Here is a 25358-nt window from a genome sequence, read left to right on the forward strand (position 1 = left end):
CTTAACTGTAAATATGCTTGTCCTCACCCATGATGTTGTGCATGCAGAGGGGACAGGTGCGGTGCTGCACCAGCCAGGGGTCGACACAGTCTTTATGGAACTCATGAGCGCAGGAGATGATCCTCAGGTGCTGAGAAGAAAAGGAGACAGAAGTAAGATTTAAAAATATGTCACAAAAACCATCTGCACATTTCAATAAGTAAATATAAAGAGCGCATCACTCTGCCGTTGAAAAACTGTTGATTTCCCCACTGAAACCACATAATCTCAGTAACACAATGGTGGTAATTATAGGCTGAAAAAAGTGTACCCTCCTATGATGCAACATTTAGATCCAGATTTTTATTTGGATCGGCACACTCATATAAATGAGTTCCCTGAATATGCCTGATTTTATTTTCATTGAGATCAATGAATCATTCACCAGGATATTGCCAAAAAGGTCCTGTCTTGCAATGTTAATGTTTAAACAACGTAAAAGTTTTTCATGCCAAAATTTTATCAGTTCTTTCGTGTTCCAATCAACCAAGTTTCGTGGAAATGTCATTCCGTAGGTTTTGCGTAATCCTGTAGCCAAACAAACAAACCAACCAACTAACTCTCTCCTCTTACCTGCCCGTCCTGGAACTCCTCCAGACAAATAGCGCAGACAGGGCTCGAGTTGGAGCTGCTGGCTGACCCCCAGGCCGCTCGGTGGCGCTGCGAGCCTGAGCAGCCCTGAGAGCTATAGGTTTTGGTCTCCAGTCGATTGATGGCCCTCATGGTCTGCTGGTGGACAGAGTCCTGCACACAAGAAGGGGAGACTTAGAAAAAACATTGAAAGACCTCCAACTGAGCTGTGTCTGTAAACTTTATACTTCCACTGATGCTATCGTTTCACTCACCCAGGTCCTGTTGGACTTGCACTTGTAACGGAAGGCAAAGATTAAGACGATGGTGAGAATAGCCAGGATGATGGTCAGCAGGATACCCATGTCATAATGTGGCTGACATAGGAAAAAAGATGGAAAGAGAGACAATATTTATAATAATACAAAGCCAGTTTCCCATATTCCCAAATCTTAGTTTAATTTAATTTCACAGCTCATTAGAGCTCATGACAGAAGGGCATGTGCGGCGGCGCTTACCCATCGAGACTGTTCCACCTTGATCTCAATGCGAACTTTGGCCTCCTCGTTATTGCTGACCAAACCCATCAGCTCCTCTGCATCCTCGGCCTCCACCAGCACGACTGGTCGGGGAAGGGCGTCTGTTTCTCGCAGCTGTGTGTGTGTTGTCAAAGCAGGTGTGTAAGCGAGAGGAGAAACGACATGAGTGTGGGAGAAAATCTCCATGTTCTCAAGGCTAATTAATCTGAAATGTTATTGTTATTAAAGGTGTAGCTTTAACTGTGGCTGCACGCTCACCTCAGCAGCAGCATTGGCATCATCACTGACGTCAAAGATAACAGCCTGAGCTCCTTTGTCCAGTGCCATGCGAGCCTGAAGGAGACAACACACCAGACAGGTTCATTAACTCCTACTCCTCCAACTCCTTGTTATGGATAAAAGTGACAGAAAACATTGCTCCTTTAGAGGTCAGTTGATGTTACAGTGGATAGGTGATGAGAACTAGTGTCAGTGTCTTAAAACCATCACTAGGTGGCAGTCAAGCCATGAGCCTCCGGCCTATCAACACAGACCAAAGTGCAGCTCCTCCTGTCACTTTTCCACCTGACTCTGGAAGCAAGACACCCTGACTAGAGGCGGTTAGGAGGAATACCACGACACTAATCTGCTGCCTCTGTCTCGCGCTGGAGAGAGCAGCTAAATGAAACAGTGGAGAATTATTTGAGTGAAAAGAGGAGAAATGTGGAGCGACTGAAAAGGGGGGTGAGGCGATTCAATCTACCAGGATAATAAGGGATAATTTGTGTTCAAATTGAGATGAGAAAATGTTCTGCAGGGACTCCCACATTAATTTAATTGTGTCGTCTTACAGTGTGTCAATTATAATTCTAAGCTGAAAACCTGCTAACCCTGGCAACAGCAGGACAGGGAATCAAAACACCATCAAATTACTATTTGATTATCAAGTTGTAGTAACTGACATGCAATAGTATCAGCCAAAAGTTTCCTATTCACACAGCCAGCTGATGTGGATCTACGTTAACATTCACCATGTTTCTGATATTAAATTCCCACTCTGCTCAGGTTTTGTTCTCCTGCACCTCCCAAGGAAAAAAGCTTTGATTAGCTTCTAAATGTTCCACTGTTTGACCATCACTTCATCAATATGAGTTACCACTTTAATACATACATGGTCAGCTAACATTAGCCAATATAAGCCATCATCAACCACTGGCCACACCAGTCCAAGTTGTAGCAGCAAAATGTATTGACTGGGTAGGTGTTCATTTTGATTCACTTTGCTGTTTCTGTCTCAAAAGGTGACACAGTTTCACTTAAACATCCCCTAGATTGTAAATCCCTGTTGAATACAACAAGGATTTATTATTTATATGTTTCTACTGAAAGCTGTATAAGTGCTGTAGAAAGAGTGACTCTAAGTTGATCGGCAGGACAGCCAGTGAGTCAGTAAAACAGCAGCGATAAAAATAAACCCAAAAGGTACAATTCAGCCCTATCAGATTCTTTCTTTCTTTATTTTACAAGACAAAAACAAAAGGTTTTATGACAGTTACGATCATTTTTATGTGTTGGCTGGCTAATGGTTTCAGTTTTTTAAGTGTGTATAATAATACATATAAAGATATTTTCAGTTCTGAAGGCTGTGGTCCCTACATACTTTATGTGTGTTGTGTTGGTGTGTGTGTTGGTGTGTGTGTTGGTGTGTGTGTGTGTGTGTGTGACTGTGTGTGGGTGTTGCCACTGCTATTTTGTCTATTTTTGCCTGAATGTTGTTTTTGTTGTCAGCATGCTCTTACAAAAAGCCCAGAAATGCTTTCGCCAGCATGATGAGAAAACAAACAGCAGCCTTTTCATCAGTGTCTCATCATGAGCTCTCAAGCGTCTACCATCTGCCATCGCTAAAGAAGGAGGAGACACGTTTAAACACCTAATCACCCAGGTCAAACAGAACACTAAACCGTGACTCTTCGCCTAATTCTCCCGGCACCATGACAGGAAAGCGGGCACCCTCCCACACACAAAAGAAAATCAGGTAAAAGCATCACTCAGCATCCATTAATCAAGTTAATGGGAGAACACTCTTTTGTGGAGTGGTGGCACTGACCTAGGATCAGTTTTTAACACTTTAGAAAGAGAAAGTTGACGCCTGACAAGGAGGAAAGAGGTTTTTCCTTTGTATACATAAAATATCCAAAGCGTACTCCTGCTTCATTTATTCCCTCAAAGGAAAGTGTACTCTGAATTGCCATGTGTATGTTCACACAATATGTGTGTGTGTGTGTGTGTGTGTTTGTGCAGTTTTGAGTTTGCAACATTGTCCCACTGAACCTCAGTTGGTATTTAAAGGCCACAGTAGCAGTGGCCAGGAAGAGGTCAAATAGGAATTCATCATATCCCCTCTGATCTGGCTTCCAGCTCATGAGCAGTAGCTTTTTTGTCTGCGTTTCATAGTAACACTAAATGCAGCATGTGCGTGGGTCTAAATGGGGTGTGGTCACAGAGGAGAGGAAGAAAAAAAGAAGCAGGATCTTTGACATGTGGGATTTTGCTTTACCTGGGGTTCAAAAGTTCTCTGTGCAGCACTGTGCCCAATACGTCCTGTACTGGTGGTAATAAATGCAGGAAAGCCTGCTCTTGTGGTGCACCACACACACACACACACACACACACACACACACACACACACATTTGTACTTCTATCTTAGTGAGGACATTGGCATAATGCATTCTCAATGCATAACACAGGTAAATGCCTCACCCTAACCTAATTCTAAGCCTAATCTTTCAACCAAATCTTAACCTCCAAAGTTACAGTCCATTAAAGGTGGGCCAGAAAGTGAGGACCGGCCAAAATGTCCTCACTTCGTAGGTTTAAGGCTCACAATGGTCCTCACAATGATATCTGTACAAGAGCACACACACATGTTTGTACTTCTATCTTAGTGAGGACACTCATTGGCATGATGCATTCCCTAGGCACTTACCCTAACCATCCAAACTAAATGCCTAACCCTAACCATCACGCACGCACACACACGCAATCACACACACACACACACACACACACAGAGAAGAGAGTTCTCAAAGTCCAGACTAACGGCCATTTCAAGAATATATCATCCTATGTCTCTACTGGCTGCTGCTGCGGTCTTATTATATCACAGTATTAGCAGTAGCGGCACCACAGTGTGGTCGCAGACAGATATGCCTCGACTGAACCACAGACCCTGAAAGAGGCCTGAGAGATCTCATTACATGATTAATGGGTGATATATTTAACTTTTAATGCTGCGATGAAAAGCACAGGTTCAGACGCTAACAAGACTAAGTGTTTCAACATCTAGACTTTTGTTATAGATGGAAGTGAGACAGACGTGACAATATTTGGCGTTTCAGTAAAAACAACTATGGCGTCAGAAATGACTGTGGTTTGCTGAGTTGAACAGTGCAGACGTCATCACTGGAAAACTAACAAACAAAGCACAGGCCACAATGGTGCGTTGCTACTTTTATCTGTCATTTTGAAGGAGGGGAGGATGTTCTACTGAGAGTTCTGACACTGAGTGGGGATTACTTCGGACGATACGGAGGAGGAGCAGGTTCTTGTGGAGCTGCTGACACAAACATAAACACACCTGAGGGCACAGAGCTTGGAAGAGGCACCGTAAGGTCACAAACACACACATACATATGCATGCACGTGTGCACACACACACGCATGCACGTGTGCACACACACACGCATGCACGTGTGCACACACACACGCATGCACGTGTGCACACACACACAGTTTGACTTTTTTGTTCTAGTGCACAGCACACCCAGCACTATGAATACTGACTTACAGACAAATCAGGAACACTTTAAATTACAACCCACAACTTCGGTGTGTTTTATTACAAGTAAAAGAAGAATATGTTTTTTTTGTAATCACTGATTATAAATACTTAAAGTATAAGTGCCTCTATATTTTAAACTGTTGCTCAGTAAATCATAGCCTGTAATAAACAATTATTTATCTATATATTAAGTTCCCAGATTGTTAAACCTACATTTCCTAACTTTGTGTGAAATTATGTTTACATCTCTTGGACTTATGTATACATATCAGTACTGTACTGAAGATAAATAGGAACGAACTATAAGCTGTATGTTATAGGTCACAATTTAAAGGGGTTACTCTTTAAGTTGTGTGGCATACTGCATACTTAATTATATTAAATTTTATACTAAAACTAAACTAAAGTAAACTCCATCTGCTTATGAAGGCCATGAGTATGAATCAAAGCTCTGTAAATCCAAGTGGTTCTTGTTCTTATGAGGTTAGTCGGTAAACGATCCACATATTCGGCACCACCTCTCACTAATGCCTCTACAAATCAAAACATTTGCCATCAAAAAAGTCCTCCAGCAGCTGACAGGAAGCAAAGATTCATAAAAGCAGACCAATCAAGCGTCTGCTCCACCTGCAGTGATCTGCCCTCTCCAGCAGTGGGTGGCCTGTTTGGGGCCATGCAGCCAGCGCTGTTTGTTTACATCGCTGGTGAAGTGCGGTGTGTGTGAGCCAGGCCTGGCATCACAGTGTGTTCCCGACCAAGCAGAAACAAACTACGCTGCTGTGATGTCTTTATTTCACATGAGGGATGGGACAAGCTTCTTTTTTTTTCCATCGCCTGACAAGATCGCTCTGCTGGTTAATGCCACAGTGTTTGTCGTGAGTTTAATGTGGTGCTGATGGCACAGCCGGGCCAGCCGGCGGCTAACTGCCTTCATCTGCAGCCAAATTCCGACGTAACAGGGAGGAAAAGGACAGGGCAATAATGATAATGTTACACACACATACACGCATTCGGTCTTACCTCGGAGAAACATCTGTTACATTAGTTGCACATCTATGATTACAGAACAAAGTAACCCAGTACCTTCATAACCTTTGACTTTTGACAGTGGGTTTTATGTGAGTCATGCAATAAAAGGCCATAATGACCACATATCAAAAGCTCAATTATTTATCTGCGTAAGGAGCCATTGACATTTTTCATAATTTGAAAACAATTGGTGAAATATTTGCACTCCAGACATTCCGTTCACAGACTGAAAAAGAAATGTAACAAGAAAATGAATGGTACCAAAAATGTATTGTAACAGTTTTGAAGAAATGTTTCCATTGTTCCTATTTTTACTCTAATGGCTAAATGATGGCGCTATAATTAATACATTTTAGCAATGCAACTAGCAAGTTAGAACATTCTCAATTTATGAGCAAGGCTTCTTTTATTTTGAAAGTCTTTATAGCAGTTAATTACAAAGCACCACACACCAGGACAGAAAACTTTCCTGGGCTCTGAAAACTCCTCCTCATCCTCCTAAAACATGATGCTGAACCCTGTTTAACTAGGTCTAACTTTACTTGTGGGGACCCAGTTGGTCTGGTTTCCCAGCGTGACTCTCATTCACCATGACTAAATTATAGCATGGAATAATATGTGTGGGAATAAGGAGTGAGAGTGAAAGAGGTAAAGAAAAAAGAGAAGGACAGGGAGAGGAGGGAGGAGAGTATGCTGTGGTGCTGCTGCAGCATTAAAGCGTCTAATGACAGAGTACAGAGCTCCGGGCCTACAGGTCTGAGGCCGAGACTCTGCTCTGTCATTTCTCCTGAGCGGCCTGGCACACTGGAACCATTACTGAGGCACTGGAACAACACCGCATGGTTAAATGAGGAGCAGCCGGAGGCAGGGGGGGGGGGTTACGATGACTGGTGAAAATGATTTGGGAGCGTATCATATCAGTTTGGAGGTTTCCCCCGCTGGTCAGCTATAGCTGTTGTGTGATGACAGCATGAAGATCGTCATCATGTGTCCGTGAAACAGAGTTGACTCACCTCATGTCAACTTTTCAGTGTTACCTCCAGAATGACAACCTGCTAATTAAACAAGACGGAGAGTTTCGTGCCGGGCTTGGATGCTTTGAGCTACATGCTATCGTCAACATGCTAACATGCTCACAAGAGCAATGTAAATATTTTGTCAATTGCATTTATATAAACTATTGCAGTACCTGCCTGTTTTCTTGAATTGTGTTAATGCCACAGAGCTGCTTGTCTTCAAACAGTTCTTGAGCTGGACTTTGCAGCTTTCTATAAACATTCTATAGGGCAGAGTTAAGTTAGAAAACTTTGTGTTCATCCTACCCGGTTTATCTGCAAAAGATTTTATCGTCAATGTTTTTCATAAGATGAAACTGAATTTATTTGATTACTGTTCACATGTGTGTTTTAAATATAAGTTTGAATTCGCTGATCTGATGTTAGTAGGTAGATTAAGTTTGACATTAGGAACACATCTCAGAATAACCCCATTAACAACAGCACCTGACATTATACTGTACCCTTCAAAATGACCATAACAGTAAACCAACAGACAATAAAAACTAATCTGTGTTGAGAGAGGATTTATTGCAGGGCTGTTTTATTATTTATTTTCTAAAACCAGGGTATAGCAATAAGTTGTGTTTGCACCTCCTTCACCATAAAACGTTGTGGCTAACCTGATGATAAAAACACGGTAGATCATTTTCTAACCAATATAACTTCAAAACAGCTGATACTCAGGTTTCAAACATACTGGGGCACAGACCTGTGTGTCAGACTCATAGCAATAAAAGGAAAACCTGATTTAATTGGGAATAATTGGACCTGGATGAACTTGAATCAGATCTCAAGTTAGTCAGTGACCCACGAAGACCTCTGCCTTGTGAAAAAACAAACATGACTACCCTTATTTGTGCTTTTTATGTGGCCTACAGAAGAAATTCAGGGATTTGTATGCCTTATATGCAAACAATGTAAGCAGCCCTAAAATAATATATTTAATTGTATTATATATTAGTAACCAATCATACAATTCAAATGGACAATTCAGAACATAGGGATGATTTGTTTTTTTAATGTTTTGATGTTTTAATCCTATACCGAAAAATACATTTGTGGGGTGCTTTATATATATATACAGTATATGACGATTTTATAGTCATTATTGATATTTAAAATTATTTTTAAATAAACTGTACTTTTTTTAATAAGTAAAGAACATAAACATCAAATAGTCAGGAAAAGTTTAAATTCTCTCAATGATATCCATTTTACATTTCTTTATATCAAAGTAGACTTATTAAGTATAACACAGGCTTGCTTTAAACATTGTGTCCATTTTGTTGTATATTTGGGAACGATTGTGTGCGAATAATTGCTGCATGTGTGTGTGTGTGTGTGTGTGTGTGTGTGTGTGTGTGTGTGTGTGTGTGTGTGTGTGTGTGCCCGCGCTGCCTGATTGCCGGGTGCTTGCCACTGGCTGTGCGGCAGTTAAGTTGGTTGGAAGGAGGGAAGGGTGGGGCCGGTGCTGGGTATCTATTACTCACAGGGTTACTTTGATGTGGGGCTGCTGGAGGGGTGGGGGGCAAGAGAGAGAGGGGGGGGGGGGCAAACAAGTCAGGGCAGGTGAGCAGATTCTACGCTCTCAGGAAAAGTATTGAGCCTGAGGGGTGGACCTGAATCACATACTCCTCCTCCTGCTGTCTCCCATTCATCCTGGCACCCACACACACACACACACACACACACTAACACACACACACACACAGACACTCTCCTATGCAGAGGAGAGAGAGCGAGAGACACACTTACTGGAAAAAGTTATGAACCTGATCTGGCTGTCTGGAGGTAAGAGGGGTCATTCAGAGAACTCACAGTATTGAAGCTCACCCCTCCTTTCTCTCTCTTTCCACTTTCCTTGTCTCTCACCCCCCCCCTTGTTAGCAGGCACTGGCTGCCCTGTGACGCATTGATAATGCAAAACACAGGTCGACAGAGAAGGACCAGTGCCATCTGATACGCTGCCGTTTGCTTAACACATCCTGGAAACATCAAAGAGCTGGGCATCGAGTGCCCGCACCCTTGGGGCAGAGGAGACTGATGTGGCCCCCAGCGACATCCGTGATGATGGAGCTGAGAGGCCCTCAATCTCTCACACACACAAACGCACATATATTCTGTATATCAAGAGATGGTTAGCTTAAAAGAAAAAAAGTATTATGTATTACATAGTTTTACATAAACATATACAGAGATTAGAATATGAGAATTTTAAGTCACAGCTAAATATTATATATAATTACAAGGGCACTCAGTAGAGCACCTACCGTCTTTATGAAACCGCATTTAAATTCACTAGATCCAGATTTTAATTTGTATCTGCACTATATTGCACCATTCATAAATAGAAAAATATATGTCCTCTAAACATACCTGATATTTTAAGATCCATGAATGATTCACTGAGAAATGAGAGAGAGTGGTGAATAACGCCCTATCTCATGATGTTAAATAAAGCGAAAAATGTTTTCCTAAATCCGCCTCCTGATCTGGATCTCCACCAAAATATAATTGTTTTTTTCATGACCCATTTGCATCCTTCCACCAAGTTTCATGGTAATCTGTCCAGTAGTTTTTGCGTACTCCTGCTAAGCACCACACAAAAAACAAATACAGATGAAAACAAAACCTCCTTAGCTGAGGATGTTTCGTGTATAAAATGTAAGCACGAGCCCACGCTGACATCTTAAAATGTCTTACTTTGTCTGACCAACTGGTAAAAGCTTATGAAAATACATCTGTTAACAAAGTGTGAACTTCTAACACACTGTTGAATTTTGTTATGAAATGGGAGAGAGCTCTGTTTCTGAATGTTTGGCACTGTAAGTTAGGATTTCCCAAAACCACAGACCTGGCTTCTCCAGGAAGAAATGAATTGAAAAACCCCAGAGTCAGAGTATAGTTTTTCACATTGTCAGTCCAGCAGTGTTTTACCAACAGCTGTCTACGCATATGAAACTCAAACTAATTACAGTGATGACTATCTTGATATACCTTAATTATGGCAACATTTGCCTTTAATAAGCAGAATTAAATCAACCACCTGGATGTGATGGCAGGGAGTGAAACGTAAAGACGGGAGTTAAATCCCTGTATGTACAGATTCTTCTGATCTAGTGGGGGAACACAAACATACGGAACTCCACCTCCAACACTTTCTTCTCACTTTTCCAAACATCTAGAGGGCCTTCTTTTTAAAAGGTCCCCCAAGAGAAACTGTCTGATTCCTACAGAGCAGCCGTTATCTCTTTTATTGTTTGTGTCGCATCCAATGAGGAAATGAAGAATAATCCTCCTTTGAGTGGAGATGGACGCCCTTTTCATAGGCTCAGTATCAGTGCGATGATACATTCCTATAGTGCTGATGAAAGTAAAACTTAGAGGGACAAGTGTCCTGTATAAAATCTCTCAGTCTGTGACTGGCAGAGGATTTTCTTTTCCCCTCACCAACGGGCGGCAACGCAGAGTCTTGGGGGAAGCCAATTAGAGGGCCTTTCCCGGCCTTTTAAGAGGCAGATAATGTTCTTGTTTTCATAAAGCATCCTGTTATTTAATCAGGCCTGTAAGTGAGAGCCTGACACCCCTCCTATAGTGTACAGCAGCCTCCCTCCCTCCTCTCTCTCTCCTGCCCTCCCATCATTCCTGCCCTGAGCCCTCCATCTCATTCAACAGCTCTTGTAAGCCTCCAGGAATTCATTCTTGGAACAGGCCGTGCAGTAAGCCATGTCTTTCTGCAGAGCAAACACACACACACATGCACAAACACGCACACTCACACGCAGACCCACTAGTGACAACTAACACTGCCTGTAAATGAGGGAGAGATATATGTATAAAGACTTTGATTTCAAATATCAAGAATATCACACATGTTTCTACCATTGCACAACAACTGCGAGTCAGTGCAAATCAAATTTCACATAAACAAGTAAAGGTTTGTTTACGAAAATCACACCTGCTCCATCTTCAATGCTCATATTTGATATTAACATACAGAGAGAAACAACTGATTTTACTCATTCACACTTTAAGGCTTCTACATGACCCAGGTGTGTTTTTATCCTCTTAAATTCAAATCATTGACAAAGAAGAAGAAAACAGCATATATATCATTTATTGGAATTGGGGGAACACATGTCCACTGCCTTTAATTTTCTACACTACATTGTATTGATATAAATACAGTTGCATTCAATGCAATACTTCAATGTATTAAGTACTAAGTATCCAAAAATGTATTGTTAAATGTTGGTGTAAAATTGATGTATGAAGAGGTGGGGCTTTTTAACAGTTTAACATACTGTGGACTTTTTAAATATACAACAATATATCATTTGTAATAAAATAAGCGGCTAAAAAAAAAGCAATACAATAATATAATACAATATGTCTTCAATTGTATAAAAAAACGTATTCTTGTTGTTATGTTCCCCCACTGTTCATTAAGTATCATACATATATCTCTAACATGCTTATGTCACAGTTATTTTTCGCATGAAACTATGTTATCATGCTAATACAATAAGCACAAATTTGGTAACCAAATTTTTACCTGACAATGATGTCAGATGAAGGATTTGGAATCATCACAGTCACTGAAAACTAATCCTGAACGGAACATGAATTTCCCAACAAAAAAATTAATGGAAATCCGTCCAGTTGTTGACACATTCCACTCCAAAACACAAATGTGAGCCTCAAGGTGGCACTAGAGCAACAGTCACCAAAGGTCAACAGAATTCCCCCTTCATGAGGAACATGAATGACTAAACTTCATGATGGTTGTTAAACTATTTCAGTCTGACCAACATCCCTTCAGCTACAGCACAAGTACGGGATATGTCCTTCCTTGTGTACTGTTTTTTTATGTTATAAAACAGGTTACATGCTGGTTCATCGACTTCTGAATGTCGGCCTGTTACATTTACCAACTTCATCACCATCATCCAAACATATTCACAACATTAATATATCATTATCAAAACAAGGTCAGTGCGTAATTTCACATGTACACTAGAGTTTGACTTTTTGGATTTTACCTGGAATCCATCATTATAAAATGTGGGTCAACATAAAAAATAACATTATTATATAATATAACAATAATAATAAAAAATCAAAATCAAAAATAACTGTGCTTGATAGCTTTAGGGCGTTTAATGCCCAAGAATAACTAAATAGTCTCATTGTATTCTGGGTGAATTGCATACTGTAGAGGCACACTGTCTGCCCTGTGAGTCTGTTTTGTCAAACCCCTGTTAAAAGCAAGTGAGGGGGCACTTGGCACTGTAACCAACCTGAGTCAGAGTTAAACAGGTTCATACTGCAGAGGAAAAACAAGCACTCACTCCCTACGCCTGCAGTGCCGGACTCACAAGACCTGTTTGCTGCTTCGCTTTAAACTCCTGGAAATGCAAAGTGCTCGCTCGCTTGCCTGGGGAAGTAGTTATTGGTAACACAAACCTGTCTTCTTTGCACTTCACTTTCAGCAGCAGTGTGCCCTTGCCCAAGCCTGAGGCGAGCCAGAGCTCACAAAAAAAGAGAGAGTAAAAGAGACAGATGAAGAAAGAGTAGACAGAGAGAAAGTGAGACAGTGGAGGGTGAAGGGACAGGGGGGAAATGTCTTTTTTTATGGGAATGTTTCACTTAATCTCATAAAGGCAGCGTGAAAACCTCCATCTGTTTGCCGAGCAGTTCAAAAGAGACTCCACATGCCTCCGCTTGCTGTTATATAAAAACAACATTCTAATGCAGATCTTAAAGAGGGCCAGCGGCTCAGCCAGCACAATGAGCGCTGGGATGAGCCAGACGAAGCCATGGAGGATGGGAGGGTGGAAGGGGAACTCGGTAAACAGAGGGGAGCAGCAGCGAGTGTGGGTCTGGCGGGAAGGAAAAAGTGAGGTGAAAGACGTCAGAGGGTTAAATCAAAGAAACAAATTAGACAAAGCTAGACCTGACCTTGAAGAGGTATAGACAGACAGGACTGATGCAGATCACCCTCTGGCCTTGCCTGCCACTCCTCCGAATCAACCCATTCACCTCTCCACCTCTCCTGAGACTCTCCTGCCTTCTGTTCCCTTCTCCTCTGCCTCTTCATGTTTCACCATGAGGCTTATACCATTCGCCTTTGTCATTAATAGAGGAATGTCCTGGCGCTGAGCAGGGATCCAAGGGCAGCACCTTCACATTAAGGGTCTGCAACGATAAAACCCTCCCTCTCAATAAAAGCTTCTACAGCAGGTGGAGGCACCATGAATCTCCCAACAGAGGAAATGAAGGAAAATCAGACACATCAGTTTAAATCATATTATGATCAATTATTCCGTCGATGTTATTCAAATACAGGGAACCAACGGTCCACAAGACGGCAGGGTGATGCCTGTGCAGTCAGGTTTTCCTGCACGCTAGCGCCTCTGCACACCTCCAGGCCTGCTCTCCCCACAACTGGGGCAAGACCAGGCCCGATCCCGTCTGCAAAGCTATTCCGACAAGCCGCCCCTCTGAAAAACTCCAGGGTTCAAACTGCTGCGAGATCAAAGTGGTAATACTGCAGTAATAATATGTTACTGCCCTATGAACATCTCATTCATCAGGGAGAGGCAGTGATATAGTACAGTTATAACTGCAGGGCCATTAAGCATCATCATATGATGCTAAATATGCTGTAGCCATGTGGAAAAACATCTTCAGCTCTGTAGGCAGTGTGAGGACCAGGGATGGACTCTCACCAGTAATGCCCCCAAAAACACTGATCTGATAAGGAAGGGCACAAAAGTTGTCCCTTTGACAAACTCTCCAACAGCTGTCCCAACATTTCACACATCCTTCGTCACTCCACCTCATCATCAAGCTGCGACCACACCATCACCTCCCCCCCACACACACCGCTCCTGCCGCCAGCTCGAGGTGTCTCCCAACCCTTTGGGATGATGGCGGTATTTTAATAGCAGCAATCTGGCACTGAACTGCATCATCTGGACTCCGTCTCTCCTCATGACATGGCATTCTATTTTTAGGTCCGCATTCTTCTCAGATCATCTGCGCAGAGCGCCGACAACAGTCTGATGAAACCCTGACCTCCACACGCTCCCTTTGAAGTGACAAGTGAGAGATGTGCCGCCTTAAGAATGCCTAGAGATGTTTTCTCGAATGCCAGGAGACAGCGGCGTGCTCGCCCTCGGGGAGCAGATAAGCAGCCTAGCGTGCAGAGACGCTCACACGGGCCAACGTAGAAATGTTTGTAGGTGTGTGTGCAAAATCGCAAACACACATTTGCTTGTCAGAGAAATGATTCTCTCTCTTCTTGTAGCTTGATTAGTACCAGTCAAACTGCTGAGATTAAACATAAATGACCCCATTTCGAGGTCATCTGCGAGATAGCAGACTGTAAAACATTTCAAACCAGTTCAACTTGAGTTTAAACATTTTAAACAATGTGAGCTAAATGGACTTCAGATGTATAATTACCATAGTCATCTCCTGAAAATGGGAAACTACTGATTTCAGTTAAGTTAATTTGACATTAAAAGAAGTTTGACATCAAAAACTGTTCAATCACAGTGGAAAAAATCACTTGTATTCCTGTTCCATTTCCTCAGTTGCAGGAGTCAACAGGAGGGTTGAGAGGGCGTTAACAACTAACCTTAATAACTGTTAGAACTGCTTTTATTATGAAAACATCCATATAATCAGAGGAAGAGAGGCAAAGATGCTGTATGACCTGGAAGAGGGAGGTTCATGCAGGTGTATTAAAAACAATGGAAAGTTCTGTTATACCTCTTTTACACCAAAATTTTTTACTCCAGTGCGTCATCTTTAACATCAAGAATGCACTGACAGCTGAGGCGGTTATCACCTCACTGTCTTGTCAAAAAAGCGTGTTCACCTGCATTTTAGATTTTAGTGGGTGTTGTGGGTTTATTAAACAGTGGAAAAAGGACTTCACACAATGCTGTTAAATCTACATTCAAAAGGTTTTATCCTGCATCGAAAGAATCTTGAGATAGTTCCCCTTGCATCTACGACTTTAGTGCATACATGAGCTGCTCAACTCAATAATAATATAATGGTCCTACTTTGCACAAATTTAATAAGGCTAAAAAACAATGCTCAACTTCTAACACCCCACCAGTGGGTTAAAGCTTAGAGCATGACTTTCCAAAAAGTAAGACAATGTATGTTCCTTTATGTTTAAAAACATTGACAGGAAATCTGTGAAACTGAATTGGGAACAATTCACACTTTCTTCACTCTTCATTAGAAAAAGCGGTGCTCTGGACAAAATATTAAGGTGGGCATATTTTGCAATCCACACATATATGCACAAGCATGTGATATTCCAGCTTCTATTTTGGAGAGGTACTTCCCACAAAGCGGCACAGCGGACATCTCACTGTTTGTGTATTGGAAGCTTTGTGGTGACGCGGCTGACAAACTAAGCCAAGCAGAGCCAGAAACGAGGAAGAGTGGAAAAGTGAGGAAGTGGGAGCAACACGCTGCTAATCGCCATGCAGCCCCTGGGAAAAGACAGCCAGCATCTGAAAATCTACTTTCACAGCAAGCGACACATCTCGCACATTGTCCGTACGTGTGGACAGTTTGCCATCAGCTCAGAGTCAATGTTTAGCTTAGCAACGCTGGCATCAGCCGAGAAACCGACGAGAGATGTGGATGAGAACAGCAGCCGCAGCTGGGGCGTGTTAATGCTGCTGAAAATATCCTCCAAAAGTAGCACTTGCACCTTTAGGCTGGAGAATTTTCCACCTATTTAAGGTGACAGGATGAGTGCATAGTGCACTGCAGAGAGCAGACCCTTCTGCAAATCACTCACACCTCATTGGTGGAAGTGATGACAGCGCTGAACTGAGATGAACGACAGCGGCGCTGCAGGTCAAGGTGACATCTGTTTAGCTGTGACCTGAAGGCCTCTCTAACCACCAGACTTTCAAGTCTCACTGTGTTGATGATCCTCTCAGCTTGACGACCTGCAGTTAAAATGCTTCTTGTCAGCTGCAGGTGGAATTGTGCATGACTGATTTTTGAATAAACAAACAAACAGATGTGGTCACTCGCTTGCACTCGAGTTTGCAGCAGCCTTGGGCCAGCAAGTGTGGTTTTTGAGAGGAATGCAGCTGTGAGGTGGACCTACCTCAAAGGTAACATACAACAGGCATGTCATGGATTTTAACAGCCTCCGCGTGGCATTGAGTGATTTAACCTCTATTTCCTTCTCCATTTATCTTTGTGTAGACTCACCTTGTTGCTCCAGAGGTCAGAAATATATCTCCAAGAATCCCAACCCACTTTCCTTCCCCCTCAGCAAGAAAACAGGAGGTAATTCTTTCCACCCCCGGAGATTTCTGTGACCACCTGTCTTTTTGTTTCCCACCTGCTCACCTGAACAGACACATTCAATTCAGTGCTTGTTTTGCTGCACACAGACCTACTGCTTTCCTTACAAAGCCAACACCTGACAGAGAAATGCAAAGCACAGAAAAAGAAGAATGCACTTCCTCCATCGAGGAAAGAAACCTGACATATTTCGTAAGCCGTTTTTCAGACGTGAACTCTGGAGAATGTCCACACAACTGGGTCCGGACTTTCTCTGGAGTTTGCCTTCTACACATGAACAACGCAGAAGGAGGTTCTCAGCTCAGATGAATTCACAACAAGACAGAAATCTCTGGGGCGTTCAGGTGAGGGGTGGTGCTTTTAAATGTATTCATTTAAATATTAAATTATTTTTGTTTTCACCACATAGACACAAGCATTGCACCATAACACTTTCATGACAACTTCATCACTGTCCTCTACGAGCAAAGCTTTGCTTTTTATATTTGTATTCCTTTTGTCTTTTTCAGTTTTGCGACTGTCAGGTGTTAGAAATGCCATTGGCAGCGAATCCTCCAGAGGATCCCAGCTGTATTCTCACATTGGCTCACTCTGACATTATCTGGAGGTTTTACAAGGGGTCTGGCAGGTGAAACTCTGGAGCCCCTTACTTGGACATTTGTGTTCTCACATATAGTCCCTCTGGTGAATGTCAGGAGATTATCTGGAGTCTGAAAGCAGTTTAATTGTTGAGCGGCTCAAAAAGTCAAGTGAACAAAAAAATCCTTCTGCATAGTATAGCTACTTCGCCGCCCCGTCAACAGATCCATGTCTGCGAACGTGCACCTTAACCAGCTGGTGACCTTGGCGGAAAACCAGGTTTCCCTCTGATAACGAGCCGCTCGAGTGGTGAAAGCCGGACACCTGACAACAACAACAACACAGAACAGTATGAATACAGCAACTATCTGGACCTAATGAGCAGAAACTCCTCCTGAAATTGTGTACAAGCCCTCCCACACAGCAACCCTAGGTAATTTTGGCTGCTGGAATGTGAATAACATTCCTGTTGCTCAGGACTCTTCCTCGTCCAAAATATTCTTTGGCTGAATCCCATGGGAAAGCATTCTCCTGCACGTGTGATGACAACAGACAAGACTTATCACCCTGTTTTCCTGTCCTTGGAATTCTAACACAGCAGATACCTCATGAACGTCAGTGACAACGGGCTGCTGCTTTTCACTCAAACTAACTACAGTGGACTGAAGCTGCCTTTAAGAGTTCCACGAGTAAGAGAGGTGACAGACCAAAAACAGGAGTGTTTTAGGTAAACCTCTAAGTGTAAGCTGGCATACAGCTGGAACAAAGATCATATCTATAAAAATACTTATAAAAAATATATATATTTCACAAAATTCAGGTCATTATTCTGATCCACACCAAATCTCCTTTTCATATATATGTATATTAGCGTGCAGGTTTTTTTTTTGAGTTTTAGAGTTATGGGTTCTTCTTCAAGTTATATTCCATCAGGTTTCAAGAAAATACACAAATGTTTCATAAATATACATTTAAAACATGGATGTACATATATAACGCTTCCCTTAATACATAAAAATAATAATAAAATGAATAAATAAAAAGCTGTTACTATAAAACTGCACACTGACTAACTTAATATAAGCCAGCTGCTCCTCACACACTTAGTACACGTGTGTGGATACATGTACATACAAGGGTGCAGTACCAGCACTGTCATTACAGTACAGGTTAAAAGCTGACTGCAGCCAATCTTACCACTGTTTGCCGAGGAGTGAGGATGGGCATGGGGGGTTGTTAGAATTCTGCTTGTGTAGGATGATAGATATAAAGGAACAAACTGACAAAGGTGCCCATTGTTCTATGAAAAACCCTGTGTGCGTGTGTGTGTTTGTGACACTTCCCTTTTAATATCTGCACCATCATGAAAGGAAGAAGAGGGAGAGGACTGGAGGCCTCTACAGTCAGAACAACATCTATCTCACAGACAAAATAAATACGATGGCCCTCAGAGACATGGCTATCAAACTACAAATTACATCATGGCTACAGTAAGAACCATAATGAGTGCACTGACTGAAAAGAAGGCAGTCATTAGGCTGCTGGACCCAAAGCTAAGTACTTCCTACTGGGTTATCTCCACTGTGATATGGCGAGCTGAGACAGCGCCTAACTTTAGCAGCAGAGGAAATGGGAGGGAAAAGACTGCGTCGTCCGGGTCAAACAGGCACAAACAGTGGAACGTGGTGAGTTAGTTTCGTCTTCTCTGAAGAGAGAATGAATGATGCTGAAGGGAGGAAATGTCCAAAAGGCACTTTCTCTCAGCAGTGAAAAGCAAGAAAATAATATTTGGTACACTTGTCAGAGCTTGATAGAAAGGGAGGCTTGACAAATTAAAGCCCAGAGCAACTTTCTACATCACTTTTGAAGCAATTGCATTCAAGATGAGATGATCAAAGCAGTGTAAACCGATCTGACAGGGAGCATAAAGAATATGACCCTCAGGATAACAGGAAGAAAAGGGCTTGTACCTTTCGCTCAGAGGAGTGAAAAACAGATTTTGAAATGTCCCTGCGTGGTTTGCAAACTTTTTATGCAGTGATTTATGATTTATCTCATATTGAAAACAGCTAAAATGCTCCAGTGTGTTTTTTTTGTATGCTTGGAAGATTAAAGGAATAATCTAAGGTGCATGCAATGGTTTAAGAGGAGCACGGTCCTTGCTGGTCGATTAGTGAGGCACAGCCGAGGTTGCATATGTTCGTGTCCACATTTGACTCGCAGAAGAAAGAAAGAGAGAGTCATATTTTATCCCTTTGAAGACAACCATGCAACTATCTGGCAGAGACAAGCAAATAATGACTTTTCTTGGGAGAGAAATCAAAGTGAACAAAGTCTTCTCACACTGACGCATTTCATACAGGCCAAAATGTCCATTGTGTACCTGCTGCTTTTTGCATTTGCTCTTAAAAGCTGAAATTTCCTCCATTTTCCAGATGTTCCCCTGTGTTCCTCCTCCTCCTCAACTTGTCTCCGATGAACTGGAGATGTTGGACTGGGCTACTGGAGGAAAAGAAGCCAAAGGCAGCTGCCATTGCATTTCCAGCCCCTGTCTTTGCTAAAAAACAGCAGGCTGGAATAGCCTGAGGTCAGTGTCACCCCCTACAGACAATCAGACATGAGATGACAAAAACATTGTCATGAGGGCCTTGATTTATTCCTCCCTGAATGGGCTTCCCTTGTTTTCAAGCACTTCCCATTGCTGGGACTATATTCTTCCTGGCCTGAGAGTTTAGGCCACAGTGAAATCGACAAATTTCCCCAGAGTTGGAGTAGTTTTTAAGAGTTGTACTGGACAAAGTAGATCTATTGTTATTCGTTCTTTAGTTAGTCATTCTGCAGGCACAGATGGAAGCTTTCACATTTGCTGTTTTAATATGCACGTCTGTTTCCTCTGGAGAAAATAGACACCATTATGAATCAGAGGACTCACGAATATATGGTTTGAGTGTATTACACATTACTGCCTGGTTCGATCACAGCTGTGGACCTCCACTGCTGTTTTTATTTTTCCATTTTTCCAATAATATAATTTACCCACCTTTCTTTTCACTTTTTGTTCATCTTTAATTAGCTCATTATTAAAATTGGGTGTGATTGATTATAATCGTCAATACAATCCTCATGCTTATGCAAATAAAACCACATGAAACCACATTTAAATTAGCTATAGATCAAGTTTTTATTTTGGATCTGCACTAAATTGCACACATTCATAAATATCAGTCATCTAAACAGGTCTTGTTTATCATGCTCACCATCTCCTAACTTATTATACAACATCGTCTGATCTTCCATAAAAAATATGACAAACAGATCCATATATAGAAATTCAACTTGATCTAAAAAGATTTCAAGCTTCAGGCTGTTTGGCACAATATTAACAACGTGAATGTATCCTATTAGTGTTGGCTGTATGCTGCCAATCATCTTGTTTATGAGCATATTAATCGAAGGTATCATATTCAGTTTGACAATCACATTGTATAATGACATAATAAATACTAGGCAGCGTTGTTTGTATCTCAATACCTGTGACTGACGCTGTCTTTGGAACGCCAAGCTTGCCTCCTCACAAAATGGCCAAAAGATAGATTTGGGAAATTTGATGTAATGTGATCCAATAAAAAATATGCACAAACGTGAGCGTGCACACATGAAAAGCCCAATTAAAGAAGCAGGATTAATGCACAATCAGGCCCAAACCCCCTTTTTTATCCGAGAGGAGCAGAATCAATAAGCGAGGCCCTCTGTGAGAGTCAACAAGTTCAGACACGGGCCAAAACTTCAATGACTATAAAAGAGCTGTTTCCACAAAACCATGGATTCCTCATAGGTTGATGCAGTTTCACAGAGCTACAGTGTGAGTGGCAGAGAGTCTAAAAGCAGAGATTATTAAGTTGGAGGTAAATAAACTCCTGGCACTGCAGTGATGCTGTTTCTCGTCGAGTCATGTATCGCTCTGTGACTTAGCTTGAGAACATTTTCCAGGGCTTTGGTGTAAACAGAAAAAAACTGGCTGGCCGGCTGGCTGGTGGAAAGCAGACGGATATCGTCTACTGTAGCACAACATGTTGGCAGAGAAAGCCTGTGGCCTCTGCTTGTGTTATGTTGTGTAATGATGCAAAACCACTGGAGCAGAGGAGGTTTGATTCATGCATTTGCATAGAGAGAGATGTATCTGAAGCAAAGATCGCTTGGAAGAAACAGTGCGAAGTGTAGGTACTCTTTGGATTGAAATTTTAAAGACAAAAACATTTAAAATAATTCCTACAGTTTTTGTATAAGTTAACTAGATTTAGCGAACACACAACGACTATTGCTGCATAGATATTTGCAGACTTTACTTTAGTTACTAGGCAACCCTACTTTATTGATAGGGCGGCTGTGGCTCAGGAGATAGAGAGGGTCGTCCACCAACCAGAAGGTCAGTGGTCTGATCCCTGGCTCCTCAAATCCACATTCTGAAGATACTGAACCCCATATTGCCCCTAACGACTGTGCCGACAGTGTTTGAATGGTGTGATAGAAAAACTGTTGCATATGGAAGCACTGTGTGAATGCTGTTTCATCCACCCGTTATCAATTCCGCTTATCTTTTTGAGAGACGGCAGGGAGCTGGAACCAATCCCAGCTGACATTGGGCGAGAGGCAGTGTACATTGTGGACAGGTTGCCAGTCCATCACAAGGCCTGAATGTGTGTGTGTATAAATGGCTGAATGTGACTTGTACTGTAAAGCGCTTTAAATGGTTGATAAGACTGGAAAATATCTATATAAATACAGTCCACTTAACATTGATAGAGATGTTTGGATTTATGCCTGCAGGTGAAAAATTTGATAAAAATGTAATCCAAGTAAGGTTAAGGTTTGGGTTAAGGTAGTCTCACCACTTTCAAACCAAACCTACACCCTGATAATATTAAAATTACTAATACTAAATACTAAAATTCTACTAAACGTCGAAATTTCACTGATAATTCAGAACTCCTACAGTTCATACAAATGTGTCAATCTGGGTAAGAGGTTGTCAGAAAGAGGGGGCGACGCTTACAGGCCTCACGTACCACTTTAATTTGAGGGTATCTGGAGAAAGTGCATGTTTTCTTCCTAATTTGTCCAACTTTCCAGTGTATTCAGAGATACTGTGAGACCCATCCAGTAAAACCAAGCGCAGCAGAGAGATGTGCCAGATCACTGCCAATCAGCAGAGGAATCTCCCTCTGATGCCGGGGGTAGGAACCTCCGCAAACCCAAAATGCAAACAAAGGAAAACAATGAAATCTTATCCTTGATGGTTCTGCGTTTTTACTTTGTTTGGTTTACAGCCTATTCTGAGTGTGTGCGGTGCAACACGAACCCTCTGTGGCCGTCAGAGTATCTATAGATCAGTTGGGCGGGCTGCTGCAGTCAGACTAAACTGTAAACAAGTCCCATTGAGAGAGAGCGAGGCCGACCCACGCACCGCACATCCCAAAGCGTCTGATTCATCGCCTTCAAACGGCCAAGAGCAAACTCCTCAACAGCTGCATGATGAATCCCCAATAAATCCACCGCGACCCGAAGCTTTGAATCTCACTGAGGAAGCAGGGATGCAGGTGGCTGGAGCAGAGTTTATTGCAACACATACTTTCCAGGCAACCAAAACAACAAGAAGGATGCCCCCCCATTGCTCCCTCTTCTTCCTCCCTCTTTCACTTCTGATTTCAAAGAGGATCTGCAGGGAGGGAGAAAGCACTCGGAAGCAGCAGCCTTTTGTCCGCAGGTTCTTTTGCATGAGGGAGAGCCCTTGTTTTGTTTACGGGACAACACAGTGTTGCCATTAAGGCTTTAATCAAAACTGTTTTCTAGAGCCGGCCCTGAGTGACAGCCCTCTTCCCCCCCGGTCAGCTCCCACTGAGGGAGAGCGAGCGACAGGAGGAGGAAGAAAGGAGCGGGGAAGTGTGGGAATGTCTCTACATCGTCGCCACGGCGGGAAGCTCCTAAACATGGCTTTAAATTAGGGGAAAAGAAAACACAGGCTAAAAAAAGGCAGTCGCCTAACTATACTCCTGCCTGCTAATTTGTCACCACTTTAAAACCGAGGAAAAAATAGCAACAGTTTTAAATCATACTGCTTTAAAGTTAGGATGTGCCAGCCTGTGTGTATGGTATAAAACTTAAACATAAGGGAGATTTAGGTCAACTCTGTTGCACTTATACATACATCTAAACCATTGTGGGTGGAATCTATGGAGCTCTGACTGCGCTCATATTAAAGGGGAGCAGAGACGGAGAGCACCAAGTGTCTGGTTCTGGCTGGCTGGCTGGGCTCGGACCAGTGACAGCTGCTGCTTGAAAGCCTCACATCCAAAGCCAGGGCTCACTGCCACTTGCTACATAGCAGCGCTGAGCTAAGCCCGTCCCCTCCTGTCCAAGCCCTCACTCTGAAAGATCAGTGTCCCGAACAAAACATTACACTCCTGCCAAATAATTCCCTCTAAAAACCATCTTGTCTTTAAAGTCCTAATCCAAGAGCGGAAGGGATACTGCGGGAGAAAGACAAGATGGCGAGATGGTTTATCTGTCTGCTGCTGTGTCTGAGAGAGGATGGGGTCAAGGGGAGGGGAGTTTCTCAGAGTTTTAATTAGGGAGTAATGCGTGAAAGAGTCAAAGTCACGTGTGTGTGTGTGTGTGTGTGTGTGAGTGTGTGTGTGTGTGAGTGTGTGTGTACCTTATCGGGCAGTGGCAGGCAGCGGGGTACCCTGTGCTCCAGCTTGACAATGGTGATGAACTCGCTCTCTTGCCGTTCATCCTCGCTTGTGTTGCACAGAGACAAAGGGTGATACTGCAAAGGAAGTGAAGAAGAGAGAGACAAAGGTTATGAGAGAATTTGAAAATTAAACCCTTCGCAAATGTGTCGGGTGGGAACATTTTTCTGTCCACAGTTTTAGGTGTATGGCGTTCAAGAGAAGCCCAAATGCCAAGGTACACAAATAGCACATCTGCAACTCCTTCCACCTCAGCACACTGACATTGTTCTTCTGACCCAATCCAACATGTTTGATTTATGTATATCTTAAAAATACTGAGACATTCTAGGGATTTGCTAGCAAATGCCAGCAATAAAAAGTTACACAAAAGCTTCTTTTTCAATGATAATAATCTAAACCAGCTGAACACAGTGATATATCCTACAAGGACCTGGACAGAACAAAAATAACAGCTGCTATTTTTAACACCACCAAAGGAGCAAAAGAATAGAGGGATAATTTTAGAAAAGAATAAAGATATTGTTCTCTCCTGAAAGGAAATGGAAACTGCAAACCAATGAGAAATAATGAGAGCCAGATAACACTGACATCTATTCAGTACTTCGATTTGTACTAAAAACACCACATGTAACCTGCAGTTTGTGACCCTACACATTTCAAAGATTGGACCATAACCAAGAATTAAAAGAATGTTTGAGACAACCTTTCAAAAGACAGTCTAGACAGTGAATCCAAAGCTGGTTTTCACGCCATTAGAACACAACAGTTGCACTTGATAGACGCTTTTATGTGATCAATTAAGGCGTTTCCTTCCCAGTAAAAATCAAGAGGAAAAACTTTGGCACCCAACGTAATCAATTACATGGATGGTGATGTTCTCTCACACTCAAAGCCTCGAGGACTGAAGGAGTGGGAGATGGTTTTTTTGGGAGGAACATTTGATCCCCTCTGAAAGGCAGGAAATTCGTAGCTGCTGAAAGGCTGCATTTAAGAGCTCAAGGGATAGCGGCAGTGTTTGCAAGTCACAGGCAAGCTGTCACGGGTATGAGGGGTTGCACAGCAGTCGAGGAAGAAGCGAGTGGCTCCGGAAACACCCCCTCTTCATCGCTAATTTGCTCACATGACATCAGCGCGGGCAATCGCCAGTGCACCAATGCTCCTGGGTGACTCCTCTCATTGCTGCTCACAGATTAACCCTGCTGCACCCTACTCTCTCTGCGCTCACCCACACACCAGCAGAGCGGTCCCACCCTGCCCTGCCCTGCCCTTTGTAGGGCCCGTCCTGGCCCGGTTCAGCCTCGGTGGGCCTCTTCATGTGGCTGCGGGCTGACTTCGTGGGGCTCCCCCTCATCTCACCCAGCGGAAATCCCTAAATTAAAAAGACCCAAGGGTGACATCAACAGCTGGCACCCCGGGGCCTGGGGAATTGACGTAATGTGCTGCAAAGGGCTGGTGCATGTCTGTCAGAAGAGAGGAGAGGAGGAAGAAGAGGACTATGGGGGACCGTGGTGGGGCGGGGACATAAAAACCAACGTTAGATGTGGGGTCAGTAGGAGTGAAGCACATTGTCGAGGGACTGTGCAGTGCAGGCGACTCACATACCACTTGTGATTAATG

General features: G+C 42.7%; 1 protein-coding gene across 2 annotated transcripts in view; it reads right to left on the reverse strand.

Moving 5' to 3' along the window:
- The window catches only part of LOC109628733 (E3 ubiquitin-protein ligase RNF43), an 81583-nt gene that overhangs the window by 5809 nt on the left and 50416 nt on the right, over positions 1-25358 (reverse strand). The window contains exons 2-7 of one of the 2 annotated variants that reach the window (XM_020086052.2): positions 23702-23815; positions 1407-1481; positions 1128-1262; positions 885-986; positions 613-783; positions 28-130 (exon numbers count right to left, since the gene is read on the reverse strand). In XM_020086052.2, coding sequence (XP_019941611.2) covers positions 28-130; positions 613-783; positions 885-986; positions 1128-1262; positions 1407-1481; positions 23702-23815 — 700 coding nt within the window. Of the gene's footprint in view, positions 1-6; positions 131-612; positions 784-884; positions 987-1127; positions 1263-1406; positions 1482-23701; positions 23816-25358 lie in introns of both variants that reach the window. The other variant, XM_020086051.2, reaches the window with a different exon arrangement.

This window comes from Paralichthys olivaceus, chromosome 15 (assembly GCF_024713975.1).
Source record: "Paralichthys olivaceus isolate ysfri-2021 chromosome 15, ASM2471397v2, whole genome shotgun sequence".
Taxonomy (NCBI): Eukaryota; Metazoa; Chordata; class Actinopteri; order Pleuronectiformes; family Paralichthyidae; genus Paralichthys; species Paralichthys olivaceus.